General features: G+C 42.3%; 1 protein-coding gene across 1 annotated transcript in view; it reads right to left on the bottom strand.

Annotated features, from left to right (window-relative positions):
* Nucleotides 1-14183, bottom strand: part of LOC142101687 (extracellular matrix protein 2-like) — a 71292-nt gene extending 57109 nt beyond the window's left edge. The window contains exon 1 of the mRNA XM_075186076.1: nt 13610-14183. Coding sequence (XP_075042177.1) covers nt 13610-13841 — 232 coding nt within the window. The 5' untranslated portion in view covers nt 13842-14183. The remainder of the gene's footprint in view (nt 1-13609) is intronic.
* Nucleotides 14184-17235: the final 3052 nt, after the last annotated feature.

The following is a 17235-nucleotide window of genomic DNA, read 5'->3' as shown; positions in this document are numbered from 1 at the left end:
CGTCATATTATTTTGCACTAGTTGTCATACATCGCTCCCCCCACCCCCTTTAGAAATAACATGTAAAATGAATCTTACTGAAAACTATTACACCATTTCATACAACTCCCAAAGCAATAAAAATGTCATAAATCAAGCATCAAATTCTACATACATATAACACAGATTTAGCAAATCTAACACCTCTGCCCCCTCTACAAGTTTGCATTTATCATGAACGATGGGAATTTTGATCCATACGCTTTCATCTGTCACACTTCTTGAGTTTAATATAAATGCTTCCTGATCTATCAGTCATCAGACTATTGAGGGCGTATTAAAAGATCATATTTCATGTGTAGACGTGATCATGAGTCCAATTGTAGAAATCTCCAGCTCCAATTTTGAAGGAAATAGTTACGATGACTTGACGTGACTCCCTAGCTTAGTAATCAAGAGCATCTGAAAACAATATTATAAGAGGAAGGGAGGAAGCGGAATAATTATCACTTGTTGTTGCCCCGCTGGGACTTGCTCTTTTAACACTTTCCTTGCAAACAATACAAGCTCTAGGGAGATTGTAAAAAATATGCTGAGTCCTTGGAAAATTCCCCTTAAAGGAAAGGTACCGTGAAGACAGCAGTCACAGACTATTCTGTACATTTAAGCTTTGCTATTTGAAATGTATTATTTTATACATTTTATTTACTTTTTTAACCTGCACGTGTCAATATTGATTTTAATGTACATCAAGAAGTTACGCCTTTGACTAAGGGCTTTGCTGTAGATCATACTTGCCAACATTTGTATTTCTTTTTCCGGGAGATGCTGGCTGGGACGTGGGCGTGCAGGGGGAGGGGGGCCGAAATCGCGTCATTTTGGCCCCACCCCCGTGACGGAATGACGCAAATCGCGTCATTTTACAGTGGGTTAATCGCGGCGTTTAAACCGAATTCTGCTTACTTCCTTTCAGGGAGATTGCCACACTCGTCCATGAGACTCTAGCAAAATGCGGGAGTCTCCCGGACATTCCGGGAGAGTTGGCAAGTATGCTGTAGATGTCATAGTGCTCTTTGATCATGACGTAGGTGTGGGCACTTTTGAATGTGACCTGGTGGGCCGTCTGCAATACCCAGTCTTCTATAAGGTCAGATAAAACTGAGTCTGGCACTCAGACAGGGATGCAGCACAGAGGAAGGCATTAATATCAAAATAACTAACAGCACCTAGAGTAGGGCAGGGCTTATACTGACAGGCAAATTCAATAGCCCCACGACTAGAACAAGTGCTGTTAACAACTTCGACCCATTTAAAATACTGTCGCAGCACTGGGCAGCCGGTTGGCTAAGTGGTTAGCACTTCTCCCTCACAGCACTGGGGTCATGAGTTCAATTCCCAACCGTGGCCTTGTCTGTGTGGAGTTTGTATGTTCTCCCCGTGTTTGCGTGGGTTTCCTCCGGGCGCTCCGGTTTTCTCATACACTTCAAAAACATACTGGTAGGTTAATTGGCTGCTATCAAATTGACCCTAGTCTGTGTGTGTGTATATTAGGGAATTTAGACTGTAAGCCCCAATGGGGCAGGGACTGATGTGAATGAGTTCTCTGTACAGCGCTGCGGAATCAGTGGCGCTATATAAATAAATGGTGATGATGTCGAAATCTCTTTGCTGCAAATTCACACATGTATGTGTATCTGTTTCTAAAATGGACCAGTTACCATAATTTATTAACATTGCATTTAGGTGCAACATTTGCACTAAACCAGAGCAACCTGCTTTCATTGTCTGACATGTGTAAGAACGGCAGCCGCTAGGCCCTGCCCCCGATGACAAGAGCATCCGCGTCACTGGTGGTGACATGGCCAACGGACACAAACGCGCTGGGAAAAAATGTGCAGGTCAGGTGGTAGCCAGAGTCTATAAAAACTCTGGCTTACGCCAAACTGAGAGAGCAGCCATGATAAATCGGGATCTTGGCAGGAGGTGGGTGGTACCAAGTCCACAGCAATTGAGGGGGTGTGCAGCAGGTGAGACACAAATAATTCAAGGACCCCTGTAAAGGGACAGTGCCCCAGCAGAAAGAGCCCAGTAAGGGCAGTAACGCGGGGGAGCGCGCCGAGTGCCGTAAAGCAGCATATAAGAGCCCAGTGAGGGCAGTAAAGAGCCTCATAGAGAGGGGTCATGCCAGAGGGGGTGATCCCCACCTTCAGGGGTACCTCAGAAAAGTCACCAGTAAAGCAGGAGTGAAGGAAAGAATGCACCTGTATGGCAGTGCACAAGAGGAGGAGAATCCACCACTACAAAGGCTGTATGGAGGGTAGAGCTTTTGGATGAGGAGCTGCTGGAGAATTCTGCCTGGAAGGGAAAGGCATGGAGGAATGGCAACCAGAGACCCTGGATAGGGGTGGCAACTGCCACGGAAGCGCATTTGTGTGAAGTAAGGGGAGGGAGAGAGAGTTCATGGTCAGATGCACTGTTAGACTGAGTTATCTGCCCCTAAGCATGAGGGAGAGTGGTATGTGAAGCAGTACGGTTGGATCCTGCAGTCAAGGGAGTACTGTGAGTCAGCAAGTTAGAGTGTGACTACAAGAAGGTGATGCAGAGATCCCTGACAAATGGGATGCGTAACAACTATAAAATAATCTGGAAGTGTTCCCTTAACAGAAATTCTCAGCTACCAAGAGAGAGATGATGGGAGAAGGTTGAATTGAATTCTGGAGGGAATAGGGAGCAGTGCAGGGATTTGCAGAGTAGAACAGCAGATGTAGAGCAGCAAGAGAGGAAAATTAGGCTCACTGTGGCATTTAGGAAGGATTGTAGTAAGAAAAAATGGGTGCGGGGAAGGCAAGATAGTTTGAGCTTACAGTCAGGCGGGAGATAATGAGAGAATGTATAAAGGTTTTGGTAACGTCCTGAGTGAGAAATAAATGTATTCTTGCAATGTTTAAAGTAGAGATGGTCACTGACCCCCGTGTTTTGGTTTTGGATTCGGTTTTGGATCTGGATTACCGTCGTGTTTTGGTTTTGGTTTTGGTTTTGCAAAACCGCCATTGCGTGTTTTGGTTTTGGTTTTGGTTTTGTTTGGTTTTGTTTTGCTATTTTTTGGGAAAATCCATGTTTTTGGGCCTAAATTAACCCAATTTAGTGCTCCAACTGTTTTAGAGACAAGTAATCTAATTGTTGAGGTAATAAATCATCCAAAAAAACAGTTTAATTCTTCGTTGGTAGGCCTATTCTACACACAAAACAGATTGTCTTCCTCTCCATCTATGCATATTGGCAATGCAGCCATCGTCTTTGAATGTATATTACACCCTACACTTATAGTTAAATATGTAAAGAAATGGAAAAAGCCAGTTTGGTTTCTGTCTCTCAAGGCCCCCCTCCACTTGTATAAAATAGCAAAAAATTCAGCCATTATAGACTGTACAATATTAATTGACATGGAGAAAGCCAGTTTGGTTTCTGTCTCTCTAGGCCCCCCTCCACTTGTATAAAATACTAAAAAATTCAGCCATTATAGACTGTACAATATTAATTGACATGGAGAAAGACAGTTTGGGGTCACTCTGTCTCTCTAGGCCCCCCTCCACTTGTATAAAATACCAAAAAATTCAGCCATTATAGACTGTACAATATTAATTGACATGGAGAAAGCCAGTTTGGTTTCTGTCTCTCTAGGCCCCCCTCCACTTGTATAAAATACTAAAAAATTCAGCCATTATAGACTGTACAATATTAATTGACATGGAGAAAGACAGTTTGGGGTCACTCTGTCTCTCTAGGCCCCCCTCCACTTGTATAAAATACCAAAAAATTCAGCCATTATAGACTGTACAATATTAATTGACATGGAGAAAGCCAGTTTGGTTTCTGTCTCTCTAGGCCCCCCTCCACTTGTATAAAATACTAAAAAATTCAGCCATTATAGACTGTACAATATTAATTGACATGGAGAAAGACAGTTTGGGGTCACTCTGTCTCTCTAGGCCCCCCTCCACTTGTATAAAATACCAAAAAATTCAGCCATTATAGACTGTACAATATTAATTGACATGGAGAAAGCCAGTTTGGTTTCTGTCTCTCTAGGCCCCCCTCCACTTGTATAAAATACTAAAAAATTCAGCCATTATAGACTGTACAATATTATGAAAAATGGACAAAGCCAGTTTAGGGTCACTCTGTCTACGACACCCTACCCTTAAGGATAAATTGCCCTAACAGCAGCCTTTCAAGATGGTATGTGATATGGAAATGCCACAAGTCCCTTTCCTCTTTGGGGGTAGATTGCACCCTACACTTACATAGAAAGTTTTAAAAAGATGTTATCGGCATCATCTTCAGCTTCATCCTCACCCTCATCAGTGTGTACGTCATCATCACAGACTATCAATTCATCGCCGCTTGAATCCGCCATTAGAGAACAGTCAGTGCTTGGATGTCTTGGATGGTGAAGGCCTTCCTCGTGGAAGATGTAGTTCATTTTTATAAACATCATTTTCTCCACATTTTTGGGAAGTAACCTTCTACGGCGATCACTGACTAAGTTCCCTGCTGTGCTGAACACTCGTTCAGAGTACACACTGGAGGGTGGGCAGCTTAGGTATTGCAAAGCAAGTTTGTACATGGGTTTCCAAATGGCCTGCTTTTCTTCCCAGTAAGGAAAGGGACTGTCTGACATTTCCATATCAACTACCTCTTGAAAGTAATCCTCCACCATCCTTTGCATGTTTATACTCATATTGGATGGACTTATGGGCAAAGTGACACTTTTTTTTGAAAAATCCTTCAAACCAGCCCAGATGTTAAATTGTTCTCGTCTGCCCCCTGTGTCTTCCCTGCTTCTTTTTTGGAAATTTAATTTTTTACGAGCAACAGCTTGAGAAAGTGAAGGAGGACACGTCGTCAAGCCGAGGCCCAGTTCAGCGGCCAACTTGCTGAGCAATAGCTCCTTGCAAAAGTTCACATCTCGCTCATTTACAAGTAAAGACTCAATGTAGGTTTTAAACCTTGGATCAAGCACAGTGGCCAAAACGTACTGATCCGAGTTCAAGATCTTAATAACTCGAGGATCATTGTGAAGCGAATTAAGTACTTGATCGACAAGGCCAACATACTTTGCTGAATTGCTTGCTTTCAGCTCCTCCTTCATTTTCTCAAGCTGCTTTTCCAATAGTCTAATTAAAGGAATGACTTGGCTCAAACTAGCAGAGTCTGCACTGACCTCACATGTCACAACTTCAAATGGTTTCAGCACCTTGCACAGCACTGAAAGGATTCCCCACTGTGCAAGAGTGAAATACATCCCCCCTCCTTTCCCAATGTCATGACTTGTGCAATATGCTTGGATGGCTTTGCGCTGTTCCTCCATCCTCTGAAGCATGTACAGGGTGGAATTCCACCGAGTTACCACCTCTTGCTTAAGTTGGTGGCAGGGCAAGTTAAACTGCTCTTGGAGCTGCTGTAATCTCCTACATGCTGTGGCTGAATGCCTGAAATGGCCTGAAATTTTACGGGCCACCGAAAGCATCTCCTGCACCTCACGGTTATTTCGTAGGAAGCTCTGCACCACCAAGTTGATGGTGTGAGCAAAACAGGGAATATGTTGGAAATCACCCAGCTGTAATGCTCGCACTATATTGTTGGCGTTATCTGAAATGACATACCCTGGGGAGAGTCCGAGTGGTATAAGCCATGCATCAATCACATCTCTCAGTTTGCGTAACAAATTGTCAGCCGTATGCCTGTTAGTGAAGCCGGTGATACAAAGAGTGGCCTGCCTGTGACAAATGTTACGTAGTGGTGTACATGCTGCTGCTGTTCCTGCTGGTGAAGGTGAATGACCAACCCAGTGGGCTGTCACAGTCATATAGTCTTTGGTTTGGCCACTTCCACTTGTCCACATATCTGTGGTTAAGTGAACAGTGGGCAGAATGGCATTTTTCAGCGCAATCTCTACATTTTTACACACTTTTTGGTATAGTTGTGGAATAGCTTTACGGGAGAAATGGTGTCGCGATGGAATTCTGTAACGCGGACACAAAACCTCAATTAACTGTGAAAAACCAGCTGCGTTTATTGTGGAGATTGGACGCAGATCTAACACTAACATTGCAGCCATGGCGTCTGTGATTCGCTTGGCGACTGGGTGACTGCTGTCATATTTGCTTCCCCTCGCAAATGATTGTTTCACAGTTAATTGCTGAAATGTAGGACTGCTCATTTTATTCACCTGCCTCTGGGATGACGATTCACCCCCAGCAGCAGCAACAGCAGCAGCAGGACTAACGCTTTCTTCAGAGGAATCAATAATAGTGCCGGAGTCATCCAGCCTTAAGTGGGATGCCGGGCTAACTCCGAGCGCTACTGAGGATATTGATGAGGATGGTGTGGTGGGTGTATTTTGTAGCCGTCGGTATGTCGGTGAGCGGAGGGTCTTAGCTGATGAGGGAGTGCTTGTATTCTTTTGGGAAGAACTTTCAGCTTTTCCCAACACTTTGCCATGAACTCTCGTTAAATGGCGTAACATAGACGAGGTTCCAAGATGGTTAAGGTCCCTCCCTCGACTGACTGTGGCTTCACATACACTACAAATGGCTATACAATTGTTGTCTGGATTTGGGTAGAAATAATTCCACACATAAGAAGTGGATTTTTTTGTTTTATGCCCAGGCATGACAATGGCCTTTTTCTTGTCACGTGCCAGAACTGCTGCCACTGGTGCAGGACTTACACAAACAACCTCATCCTCATCAACATCCTCATTAGCGCCCTCGTCGCCTACACAAATCTCCCCCTCATCCTCTTCTAATTCCAAAGTGGCATCCTCAATTTGGGTATCACCGGCTACACTCGGGCTATTAAGGCACACATCAGCAGAATGCTCACGATTAGACATCCCACTGTTGGATGGACTCTCCACAGGGATTGTTGTCATTTGTGAATCAGAGCAAATATTCTCCTGTAATGCCTCACTGGTATCTTGCAGCTCAGCTTTGACGCGTAACAGTAGTTGTGCACCAATTGTAGCCTGGGTAACTTTTTGGGATCTGCCACTAATAGCCAAAGGTGAAGGCCTCATTCTCTCTTTGCCACTGCGTGTGTAGAATGGCATGCTTGCAATTTTTTTTTTATCGTCACTTAACTTTTGCTCAGTTACACTTCTTTTTCGCTTCAATACAGTAAATTTTTTTTTGGTTTTTGTTTTTTGCACTAATTTGAAAACACTCTGTTGTTTGACATCGCCTTGGCCAGATGACGTACTGGGAACACTAACATCAGGACTGGTGACAGAACCTGGTTGCTCATTTAGATCATATGTGGACTGCTTTGAATCCATTCTGAGCGCAAACCACTGAGGAGTGCTAAAAATTATTGAGTAGATACTGCTGACAGATATGACTTTTGACAGCCAGAAATATTAATGCACAATTAGGGAGGACACCCCAAAAACACTGAGGAGTGCTAAAAATTATTGAGTAGATACTGCTGACAGATATGACTTTTGACAGCCAGAAATATTAATGCACAATTAGGGAGGACACCCCAAAAACACTGAGGAGTGCTAAAAATTATTGAGTAGATACTGCTGACAGATATGACTTTTGACAGCCAGAAATATTAATGCACAATTAGGGAGGACACCCCAAAAACACTGAGGAGTGCTAAAAATTATTGAGTAGATACTGCTGACAGATATGACTTTTGACAGCCAGAAATATTAATGCACAATTAGGGAGGACACCCCAAAAACACTGAGGAGTGCTAAAAATTATTGAGTAGATACTGCTGACAGATATGACTTTTGACAGCCAGAAATATTAATGCACAATTAGGGAGGACACCCCAAAAACACTGAGGAGTGCTAAAAATTATTGAGTAGATACTGCTGACAGATATGACTTTTGACAGCCAGAAATATTAATGCACAATTAGGGAGGACACCCCAAAAACACTGAGGAGTGCTAAAAATTATTGAGTAGATACTGCTGACAGATATGACTTTTGACAGCCAGAAATATTAATGCACAATTAGGGAGGACACCCCAAAAACACTGAGGAGTGCTAAAAATTATTGAGTAGATACTGCTGACAGATATGACTTTTGACAGCCAGAAATATTAATGCACAATTAGGGAGGACACCCCAAAAACACTGAGGAGTGCTAAAAATTATTGAGTAGATACTGCTGACAGATATGACTTTTGACAGCCAGAAATATTAATGCACAATTAGGGAGGACACCCCAAAAACACTGAGGAGTGCTAAAAATTATTGAGTAGATACTGCTGACAGATATGACTTTTGACAGCCAGAAATATTAATGCACAATTAGGGAGGACACCCCAAAAACACTGAGGAGTGCTAAAAATTATTGAGTAGATACTGCTGACAGATATGACTTTTGACAGCCAGAAATATTAATGCACAATTAGGGAGGACACCCCAAAAACACTGAGGAGTGCTAAAAATTATTGAGTAGATACTGCTGACAGATATGACTTTTGACAGCCAGAAATATTAATGCACAATTAGGGAGGACACCCCAAAAACACTGAGGAGTGCTAAAAATTATTGAGTAGATACTGCTGACAGATATGACTTTTGACAGCCAGAAATATTAATGCACAATTATGGGGGACACCCCAAAAACACTGAGGTGTGCTACAAATTATTGAGTAGATACTGCTGACAGATATGACTTTTGACAGCCAGAAATATTAATGCACAATTAGGGAGGACACCCCAAAAACACTGAGGAGTGCTAAAAATTATTGAGTAGATACTGCTGACAGATATGACTTTTGACAGCCAGAAATATTAATGCACAATTAGGGAGGACACCCCAAAAACACTGAGGAGTGCTAAAAATTATTGAGTAGATACTGCTGACAGATATGACTTTTGACAGCCAGAAATATTAATGCACAATTATGGGGGACACCCCAAAAACACTGAGGTGTGCTACAAATTATTGAGTAGATACTGCTGACAGATATGACTTTTGACAGCCAGAAATATTAATGCACAATTATGGGGGACACCCCAAAAGCGCTGGGGAGTGCCAAATATGAAGAAAAAATAATAAACCTCTATCCTCCTCTCTGCACTAGCGATTTTGGTTAGAGCAATTGCAAGAACAATATGGTATTCTCTGTCCCTGCTCTAATTAGCCTATGACTACACCCTGCTCTCTCCCTCTGTCAAATGGCGATGGATTGCTGTGGAGGCGTGTATTTATAAAGTTGAAGTATCGCGAGAACCGAGTCCCGAGATCCGACGACGTCACAATGACGTTCGGCCTCGATTTGGATTCGGAATGGGCGGGAGAGTACCGAGCTGCTCAGCTCGGTACTCGGATACCCAAAGTTCGGGTGGGTTCGGTTCTCGGAGAACCGGACCCGCCCATCTCTAGTTTAAAGGAGGAGGTGACAAGACAGAGCAAGGCACTGGGTGTGTGAAGCTGAGGGCAGAGTCAAAGATGACACCAAGGCAACAGGCTTGGAGAACAAGGAGTCAGTGATATTGTCAACAGTGGGGGAGAATGGAGGAAGGTTTATAACACTAGGAGAGGGAGGATTATAAGCTCCGTTATGGACATATTGAGCTTTAGGTAGCACTGGGACATCCAAATGGAGATGGCAGAGTGGCAGTGAGACACATGGGATAAGAGAGAAGGAGAGACGTCAGGAGAGGAGAGGTAGATTTGTGTGTCACCAGCATTGTGGTGGTAGTGGAGGCAAAAGGAGCATATAAGTTCACCAAGAAAAGAGGTATAAAGAGCCAGTGCTTGTACAATGGCTTGAGGAACCCCAAGAGATAGAGGAAGTGTAAGAAAGGATGTGTTAATAGCAGAGACAATGAAGAAGCTTTCAGAGAGGTAGGAGGTGAATCAGGAGAGAACAGTGCTGCGAAGGCCAAGGTAGTGGAAGGTGTCAAGGAGAAGAGGCTGGTACATTGTATGGAAAGGAGCAGAGGGGTCAAGGAGGATGAGTAGAGATGAAGTGACCCTTTGTCAGACATGAGGAGATCATTGGTCGCGTTAGAGAGGGCAGTGTCAGTGGAGTGTAGATGGCAGATTGCAGAGGGTCAAGAAGAGGGTGTGGAGAGAAAGTGAGATAAAAAGTAAGAAAGAAAACCAGGTGGTGAAGTTGTTGTGAAATTTGGAAACATTGTGGGAAAAGATAGATGATAGCTACACGGAGATGAATTGGAGGGAAGAGACCTATGTTGTGGACTTCAAAGGAGTTGAAGGAGAGGAAGGGTTCAAGTAGGGATGACATGGAAGTATGTAGGAAGCCATCTCCAGTGACATGCTTTCCCCCTCGCATGGACATGCCTAACCTGTTCAAGCAAGACACTTCTCTCGACTTGCCTGTCTGTACTGCTCCCGAAGCTTTGCTGCCATTGCCCAACATCTCAGGCAACACTGTCCAGACATCCGTCTCGTGGTCTCCATTGTTCTGAGCATGCAAAGACTTCCGGACTATTTTCACAACCTGCTGACGGCATCAAAGAGCGCTTGGCTACACTCTAAGAGGAAACCTTCTTCAAATCAACTATTGCTAGGAAATTGTATTCCTTGTTCTTTCATATGTATTCTAGTCATGTTACTGCTTACCTGTGTACTGACCTGGCTTGACCCCTGGACCCCGCTACTACATTAACCCTTGAATCTTTGCCCGAACTGTTGTACACCTGTGTACTGACCATGCTTATCTCCTGGACCAAGTATTGCATTTACCCTTGGTGCACTACCCTTTATGTTATGAATTAAAACATGTGACAGCACCACTTACTAAATAACAATGATCTAAATGCATATAAAATCAGTTGTTCCCTTCAAAACATACAAATGAGCATCCCTACCGGATCCAGAGTTTACAGTGCCTATAATAGAATTATATATTACACCGAGATAATCCCTTACTCACACCTATAGTGCACATATATGATCCCTAATTTCCAGCCACATATTGCACAGAATCCCAGTTAGCAGCCAAATGTTGCAGAGACATTAAGCTCCAATTACTGTCCATATGTTCTACAGGCACCACCCAATTGTCAGCCATCCTCCCAGCCCATCCACATCACATTTTGGCTAGATCAGTGATAGTCAACCTCCAAAAGGGCGACACATTACACTTAATCTCGGCAATAAGTTAAAACATACATTTAAACAACTAATGAGATTCCTATCTGTAATAACATATCAGCAGGTATTTTAAACTAGTGTCACAAACTATAGCAACTAAATCTGACAATAAAGCAGAAAGGAACTGTAGGCCGCAGTTAAAGGCTCGGAGGGCCGTCTACTGCCCATCACTGGTCTAGATGTTATAAGGTTATAGAGTGCATGAGCTCAAAAGCACTGATTGATCCTGAATCACCCCAGAACCTCCAGACAACAGGCCAGTGACATGGTGATACCAGCGGGAGCACCTCTGTCTGTAGTAGTGACAGCAGAGATAACAAAGCTGCCCTGTACCTCCTCTGTCATCAGACGGCAGCCAGTGGTTGGATCCTTTTATGTGGAACATCAGATGTACGTTACATTGCTTTTCATGCAAATCAGCCATATCATCATCATCATTTATTTATATAGCGCCACTGATTTCGATGCGCTGTACAGAGAACCCACTCACATTAGTCCGTGCCCCATTGGGGCTTACAGTCTGAATTCCCTAACACACACACACACACACACACACACACACACACACAGACAGAGAGAGACTAGGGTCAATTTTGATAGCTGCCAATTAACCTATCAGTATGTTTTTGGAGTGTGGGAGGAAACCGGAGCACCCGGAGGAAACCCACGCAAACACAGGGAGAACATACAAACTCCACACAGATAAGGCCATGGTCAGGAATTTAACTCATGACCCCAGTGCTGTGAGGCAGAAGTACTAACCACTGAGGCACCGTGCTACCCAACAAATCAATATAAAATCAAGGACAAATGTTTCATGGCTGAATTGCAATTAGTTTAAATGCATGCTGCCCCTTACACAGATCAGATGCAATATGCTACCGAAGTGAATAAACTTCTATTTGTATCTATATATTAGGCCAAAACCATTATGTGACCCATTCAACCTGGTGCACAGTGATCCTGATGTTTCCCACTGATATTTTAATGGAAATAACCTTGTTTAAATCATGTAATCATACTTAACAACTTCTCATTTCTCTGGTGTCTCCTGGGGGGGGAAGAGTTAAGGGTTAAAGAGTGGCAAGATGTGTGGTCACCATAGCCCTGTCCCCTGTCGTGATATGCAGCATTGAACTGCGGGGGCGGGGTTAAATGGTGCACTTTGCCTGCTCTTCCAAGGGGGTTCCCTGAAATTCATGAGCCTCCCAGACATTTCAGGAGAGTGAGCAAGTATACACATAGGGGTATATTTACTAAACTGTGGGTTTGGAAAGGTAAAGATGTTGCCTATGGCAACCAATCAGATTCTAGTTATCATTTATTTAGTGCATTCTACAAAATGACAGCTAGAATCTGATTGGTTGCTATAGGCAACATCTCCACTTTGTTAAACCCGCAGTTTAGTAAATCTAGCCCATAATGTTATAAATAAAAAAAAATAAACAAGTATTACTATTTTATTTTATACAGCACAGAATCAGACCCTCCACTTCTCCAGATGCGACTGAAATACTGCTTAAGTTCTATTTACCCAGTTACAGCTGAAGATGTAAGAGCTGCCTACACCGGCAGCTGTGAGCAGTACTGCAGACATGATTTATATGTTAAATAATTTGAAATGTTACATAAATACAGAACACATGGCTGCTTGTTTTTAGAAACCTGTAAAGCATATGGGGACTTTTTTTGTAAAAAAAAAAAAAGTAAATGTGCTGTAACCTGTAGCAACCAGTCAAATGTTTGCTTTCATTTTCAAACCTGCACACGAAAAATGACAACTGGAATGTGATTGGTTGCTCTTAATTAAATAAGCTCTTTAGGTTTATTTCTATTCCATACTTCCAGCTGCACAATGTCACCACATCCTCAAGATGTAAAAGAGATTGTGCGTTATATACACTGCTTTAAAATATATGATGGTACTCTGTTTTTTCAAGGCAGTTAATATTGAAAGGAAAATATGCCCCGATTATAGATAAAGCTTATTTTCATTTGTTGGTAATAAATGTTAGCAAAACATATAGGCATACATCAGACCTGTAACTAGTAATGTTAGTGGCTGGGGCAAGAAGTTCAATTAACCCATTTAACCTCAAATATTCATGTCTGTGCGTCTCGCTAAGCGTTGCGCCCTGGGCAGTTACCCGTCTTGCACAACCCTAGTTACCGCCCTGGCATAAATTATTCTGTATATGGAATGCAATTTCTCTGTATTGATAGACTTTATTAGTAACAGCTACAAATATTGCCTGCTTAGATGCTGATGCCCCTAAGGGTTGAATTGTAATAGAAGCTGATAGGCTGACTCTAGCAAATGAAAAATTTTAAACCAAAAATTCCAGATACAGGTTTAGCTTATTCTGCAATAGCTCTAAAATATACATTGATTTTAACATAAGTCATGTTTTTGCATAATGTCCCTTTAAGAAGTTTTGCAAGTTTTAATCTAGCCATATATAGCAAACAACTTACCTGCAACCAAAGGACTGCCAACTCCTGGCACAATCACTTTCCTCTGTCTGGACGAGCTTTGCTTAGGAACTTTCTGCGTTGGAGGTGAATGTTTGGCTTCCAAAGCACTAGAGTTTCCTGTCTTTTGGATCGCTTGCTGCAGGCCTGTATTGTTAAGTTTCCCTTGAGACTTTTGGGCCCAGCCAGTGCACCCCAAAATGCTCAGAACCAAAGCTAGGAAAATCAGCTTCATGTTGACTAACTTGTCCCCACAAATTCCTACAGTTGAAACAAACCGAAATCTTGGTATCTGCCTCTCTGAACTGCAAAATAACTGCAAGAATGTCTCAAAGTTCAACCCAAGTCTTTTCCTAGATGAAATCCCCAAGGGGGGGTTTAACGTAAACACAAGATGGACCTCTTTCTCGTTCCCCTCCACCGAATATTATTTTCTGTTCAAACAAACACTTCTATCAGTTGTGATTTCCCTTCAAGTTTGGGTGGAAAAGTGCTTGGGATATTTTCTCTACGCTTTAAAGGTATTGGTTGAACAAGTCCAAAGTTTTTATCAAGGGCAAACTTATGGGAGATTGGATGAATACCAACAGTAGTCAGTGCTTTGAATATAAAGCTAGCAAAAAGCATCAGTAAGGTCTGCGGCCTAGTTTTAATGAATAGAGTCTCTGTGTCTTCATAAGTAACACGTTAAGGGAGGGGGCGATTAGACTCAGGTTAATACACTGCAACCTTTCTCTGCTATTTCCTGTATAGAACTACAGTGTACACAGGGTGTTGGAACTATATGAAGACGGGACACATCACATGTTTACTCATGTGACTTTCCTTCAGAGAAATTTATGTATATGTGTGATCTCACCATTAAAAACTTCAGAGTGATATTAATTTAAATAACTTTTAACGGTTCTATAAGCCCTGGTTAAATAAAGCAAAGATTTATTGAACACATTACCGCAAAGATGCAAACTGTTACTGAAGCTTAGTAGGTTGTGAGCATGTTCATATTCACTAATGAAAGCGGATAGTCTCGCACTGGGAATTTATTTGACAAAGGCAACAACTGTGTCTGGTGTATTCGTCCACTATTCCCAATATACAATGCTAGAAAATATTTCTTTAGCAATATGTTTGGATAATTATTATATCTACGCTAAGATGACATAGAATAAAGTGTTCATGTACAGACTTGCCAACAATTTATGGCCCACTTTTACTAAGTGGTGCTAAGCTTCACAGATTATCACCTTGCTAGTACCACTGTCTTCCATAGCTTTTGTTTGTGGCTTTGTGGTAGTTGTACTCTTTTTCCGTACACACTTGGAACAATGTAATTCAGTTACAGAGTTTTTAATGTATCTCCGTCCTTTTTAGTTTCTTTATTTGCAATTTCTTTTTATTTTCATCAGTAAAAACTGAACAGTTGTACAAATGACATGGAGATTAAATACATAATCATCGTCATCATCACCATTTATTTATATAGCGCCACTAATTCCGCAGCGCTGTACAGAGAACTCACTCACATCAGTCCCTGCCCCATTGGGGCTTACAGTCTAAATTCCCTAACACACACACACACACACACACACACACACAGACTAGGGTCAATTTGTTAGCAGCCAATTAATCTACCAGTATGTTTTTGAAGTGTGGAAGCAAACCCACGTAAACACGGGAAGAACATACAAACTTCTCACAGATAAGGCCATGGTCGGGAATTGAACTCATGACCCCAGTGCTGTAAGGCAGAAGTGCTAACCACTAAGCCACCGTGCTGCCCCGTCATGAATAAAGAATCAGAAGATCACTTGGCGCATATTAGGGATCGGCACTGAAACGACTTAACCAGAATCCTGGATATATGGAACTATGGAAGCTTGACATCAATAAGTAAGACAAACAAGGACTTTACAAGGGGATGGAAAGACAGAAGAGGGATAAAAAAAAATCAAAAGGCATCTACACATGTCAATCAATTGAATAAAGAGACAACCTCTGGGATGGTCCAGTTTGCTGCCAGAAGGATCTGACAGGTATAAGCACAAAAGTGGCCAGTCTAAATAATTGCATACATGTGAGGGCCATGAAACAGCCAAACATCTGATACAATGCCGAATAGAGCATTGCCCAAAGTAATATGGTCCTAGACAGGACCTCCATATTTACAAGAAGAAGCCATTGTCAGGATCATTGGGAACATTCCTAAAAGCAGGATAATTAACAGATTTGGGCAGTATTATTGTGGTGCAATACCGTGAATGTTTTGTAAGCTCGCTCCTTTGTGAGTGCTCAGATAGAGGTCCAACTCAAGTACGTTGTATTCTCAGTCTGACATATAGGGATCCTTTAAATGAGTAATATGAATTTGTAGTTAGAAATGGGTGAACAGATTCAAACGATTTGTACATACCTCCTAATGAAGTCATTTACAAATCAATGTTCCAATTTGCCCAAAAATTCAAGCAATTTGACACCAACCGGAGAATATTGCAGCCCCGTTTACAAAGCAGCAGGGCCCAGGGATAGTCTATTGCACACCACCTGTGGAGACACTAACCCTATGCTGACCAGACTGGGGCTGACAGGGGGACCCCACGCTATCATCAGGATAGTGGTGAATAGAATTTCTGGCCTTTTATACACTCCGGGGGGTAAATGTATGAAGCTGAGAGTTTTCCGGCGGGTTTGAAAAGTGGAGATGTTGCCTATAGCAACCAATCAGATTCTAGCTATCATTTTGTAGAATGTACTAAACAATCTGATTGGTTGTTCAAACCCACCGGAAAGCTCTCAGCTTGATACATTTACCCCCTAATCGTATAGCATAGGAGTAATTTAGGAGTTGGATGTGAGTATAGAATTTCAAGAAAGGTGATGGTATCATATGAGTTCTTCTTGGAACATTACCCAACAATGGGCCTGATTCATATTTGGCCGTACATCCATTTGCATAGCGTGTCTTGCTCTGTGCGTGGTCAGAAATAGACCTGGTGCCAATGAACGCTTTTGCATGCAAAACCTGTCTGACTGCAAGCGACACTTACGACTGCCTACGACTTGAGAGGCGTAACGGGGGAAGGAAGGTACAGACCAATGTAGGCCATGCGCAATAAGGGCGTTCTGATGCAGATGCGACCGCTCCAAATTCTGGGTTTCCCGTAAATACGCCTGGTTTCAGCCGTATCATTTGCGCCTTCTACAGGGCAATTGAAATAAAATATTTTGGTAAATGATTATACTTTTAAGAATTGTTTTTATTCTATGTTACAATTTTTTTTATGTGTTCTCATGTGACCTTTCATTGTATATAAGCATGTGCATATACTGCAGTGTGTTGTGTGTCCTTACGTAAGGCAAGTACTGTTTAGCCAGAACATAATTACACCCAAATTCTAATCAAAATGTATCTGGAGATCCGCTAGGATTTGAATACGATCAAAACGAAGTTCCATGCTCTTTTTTAAAACGCAACTTACGCGCAAGTTGTGTTCAGACTTGAATCAGGCCCAAAGTAAGCAAAGTTAAAGTAGAGTAGTGTGAGGGTGGAAATCTACTGGAGGTAGTCAGGTGTGTGGAAGATAATAATTTACCATCAGGTCCCACATGAATAATAAACAGCAAAGTGGAGA

This window comes from Mixophyes fleayi, chromosome 9 (genome assembly GCF_038048845.1).
Source record: "Mixophyes fleayi isolate aMixFle1 chromosome 9, aMixFle1.hap1, whole genome shotgun sequence".
Taxonomy (NCBI): Eukaryota; Metazoa; Chordata; class Amphibia; order Anura; family Limnodynastidae; genus Mixophyes; species Mixophyes fleayi.
This window is presented reverse-complemented; position numbering and strand designations above follow the sequence as displayed.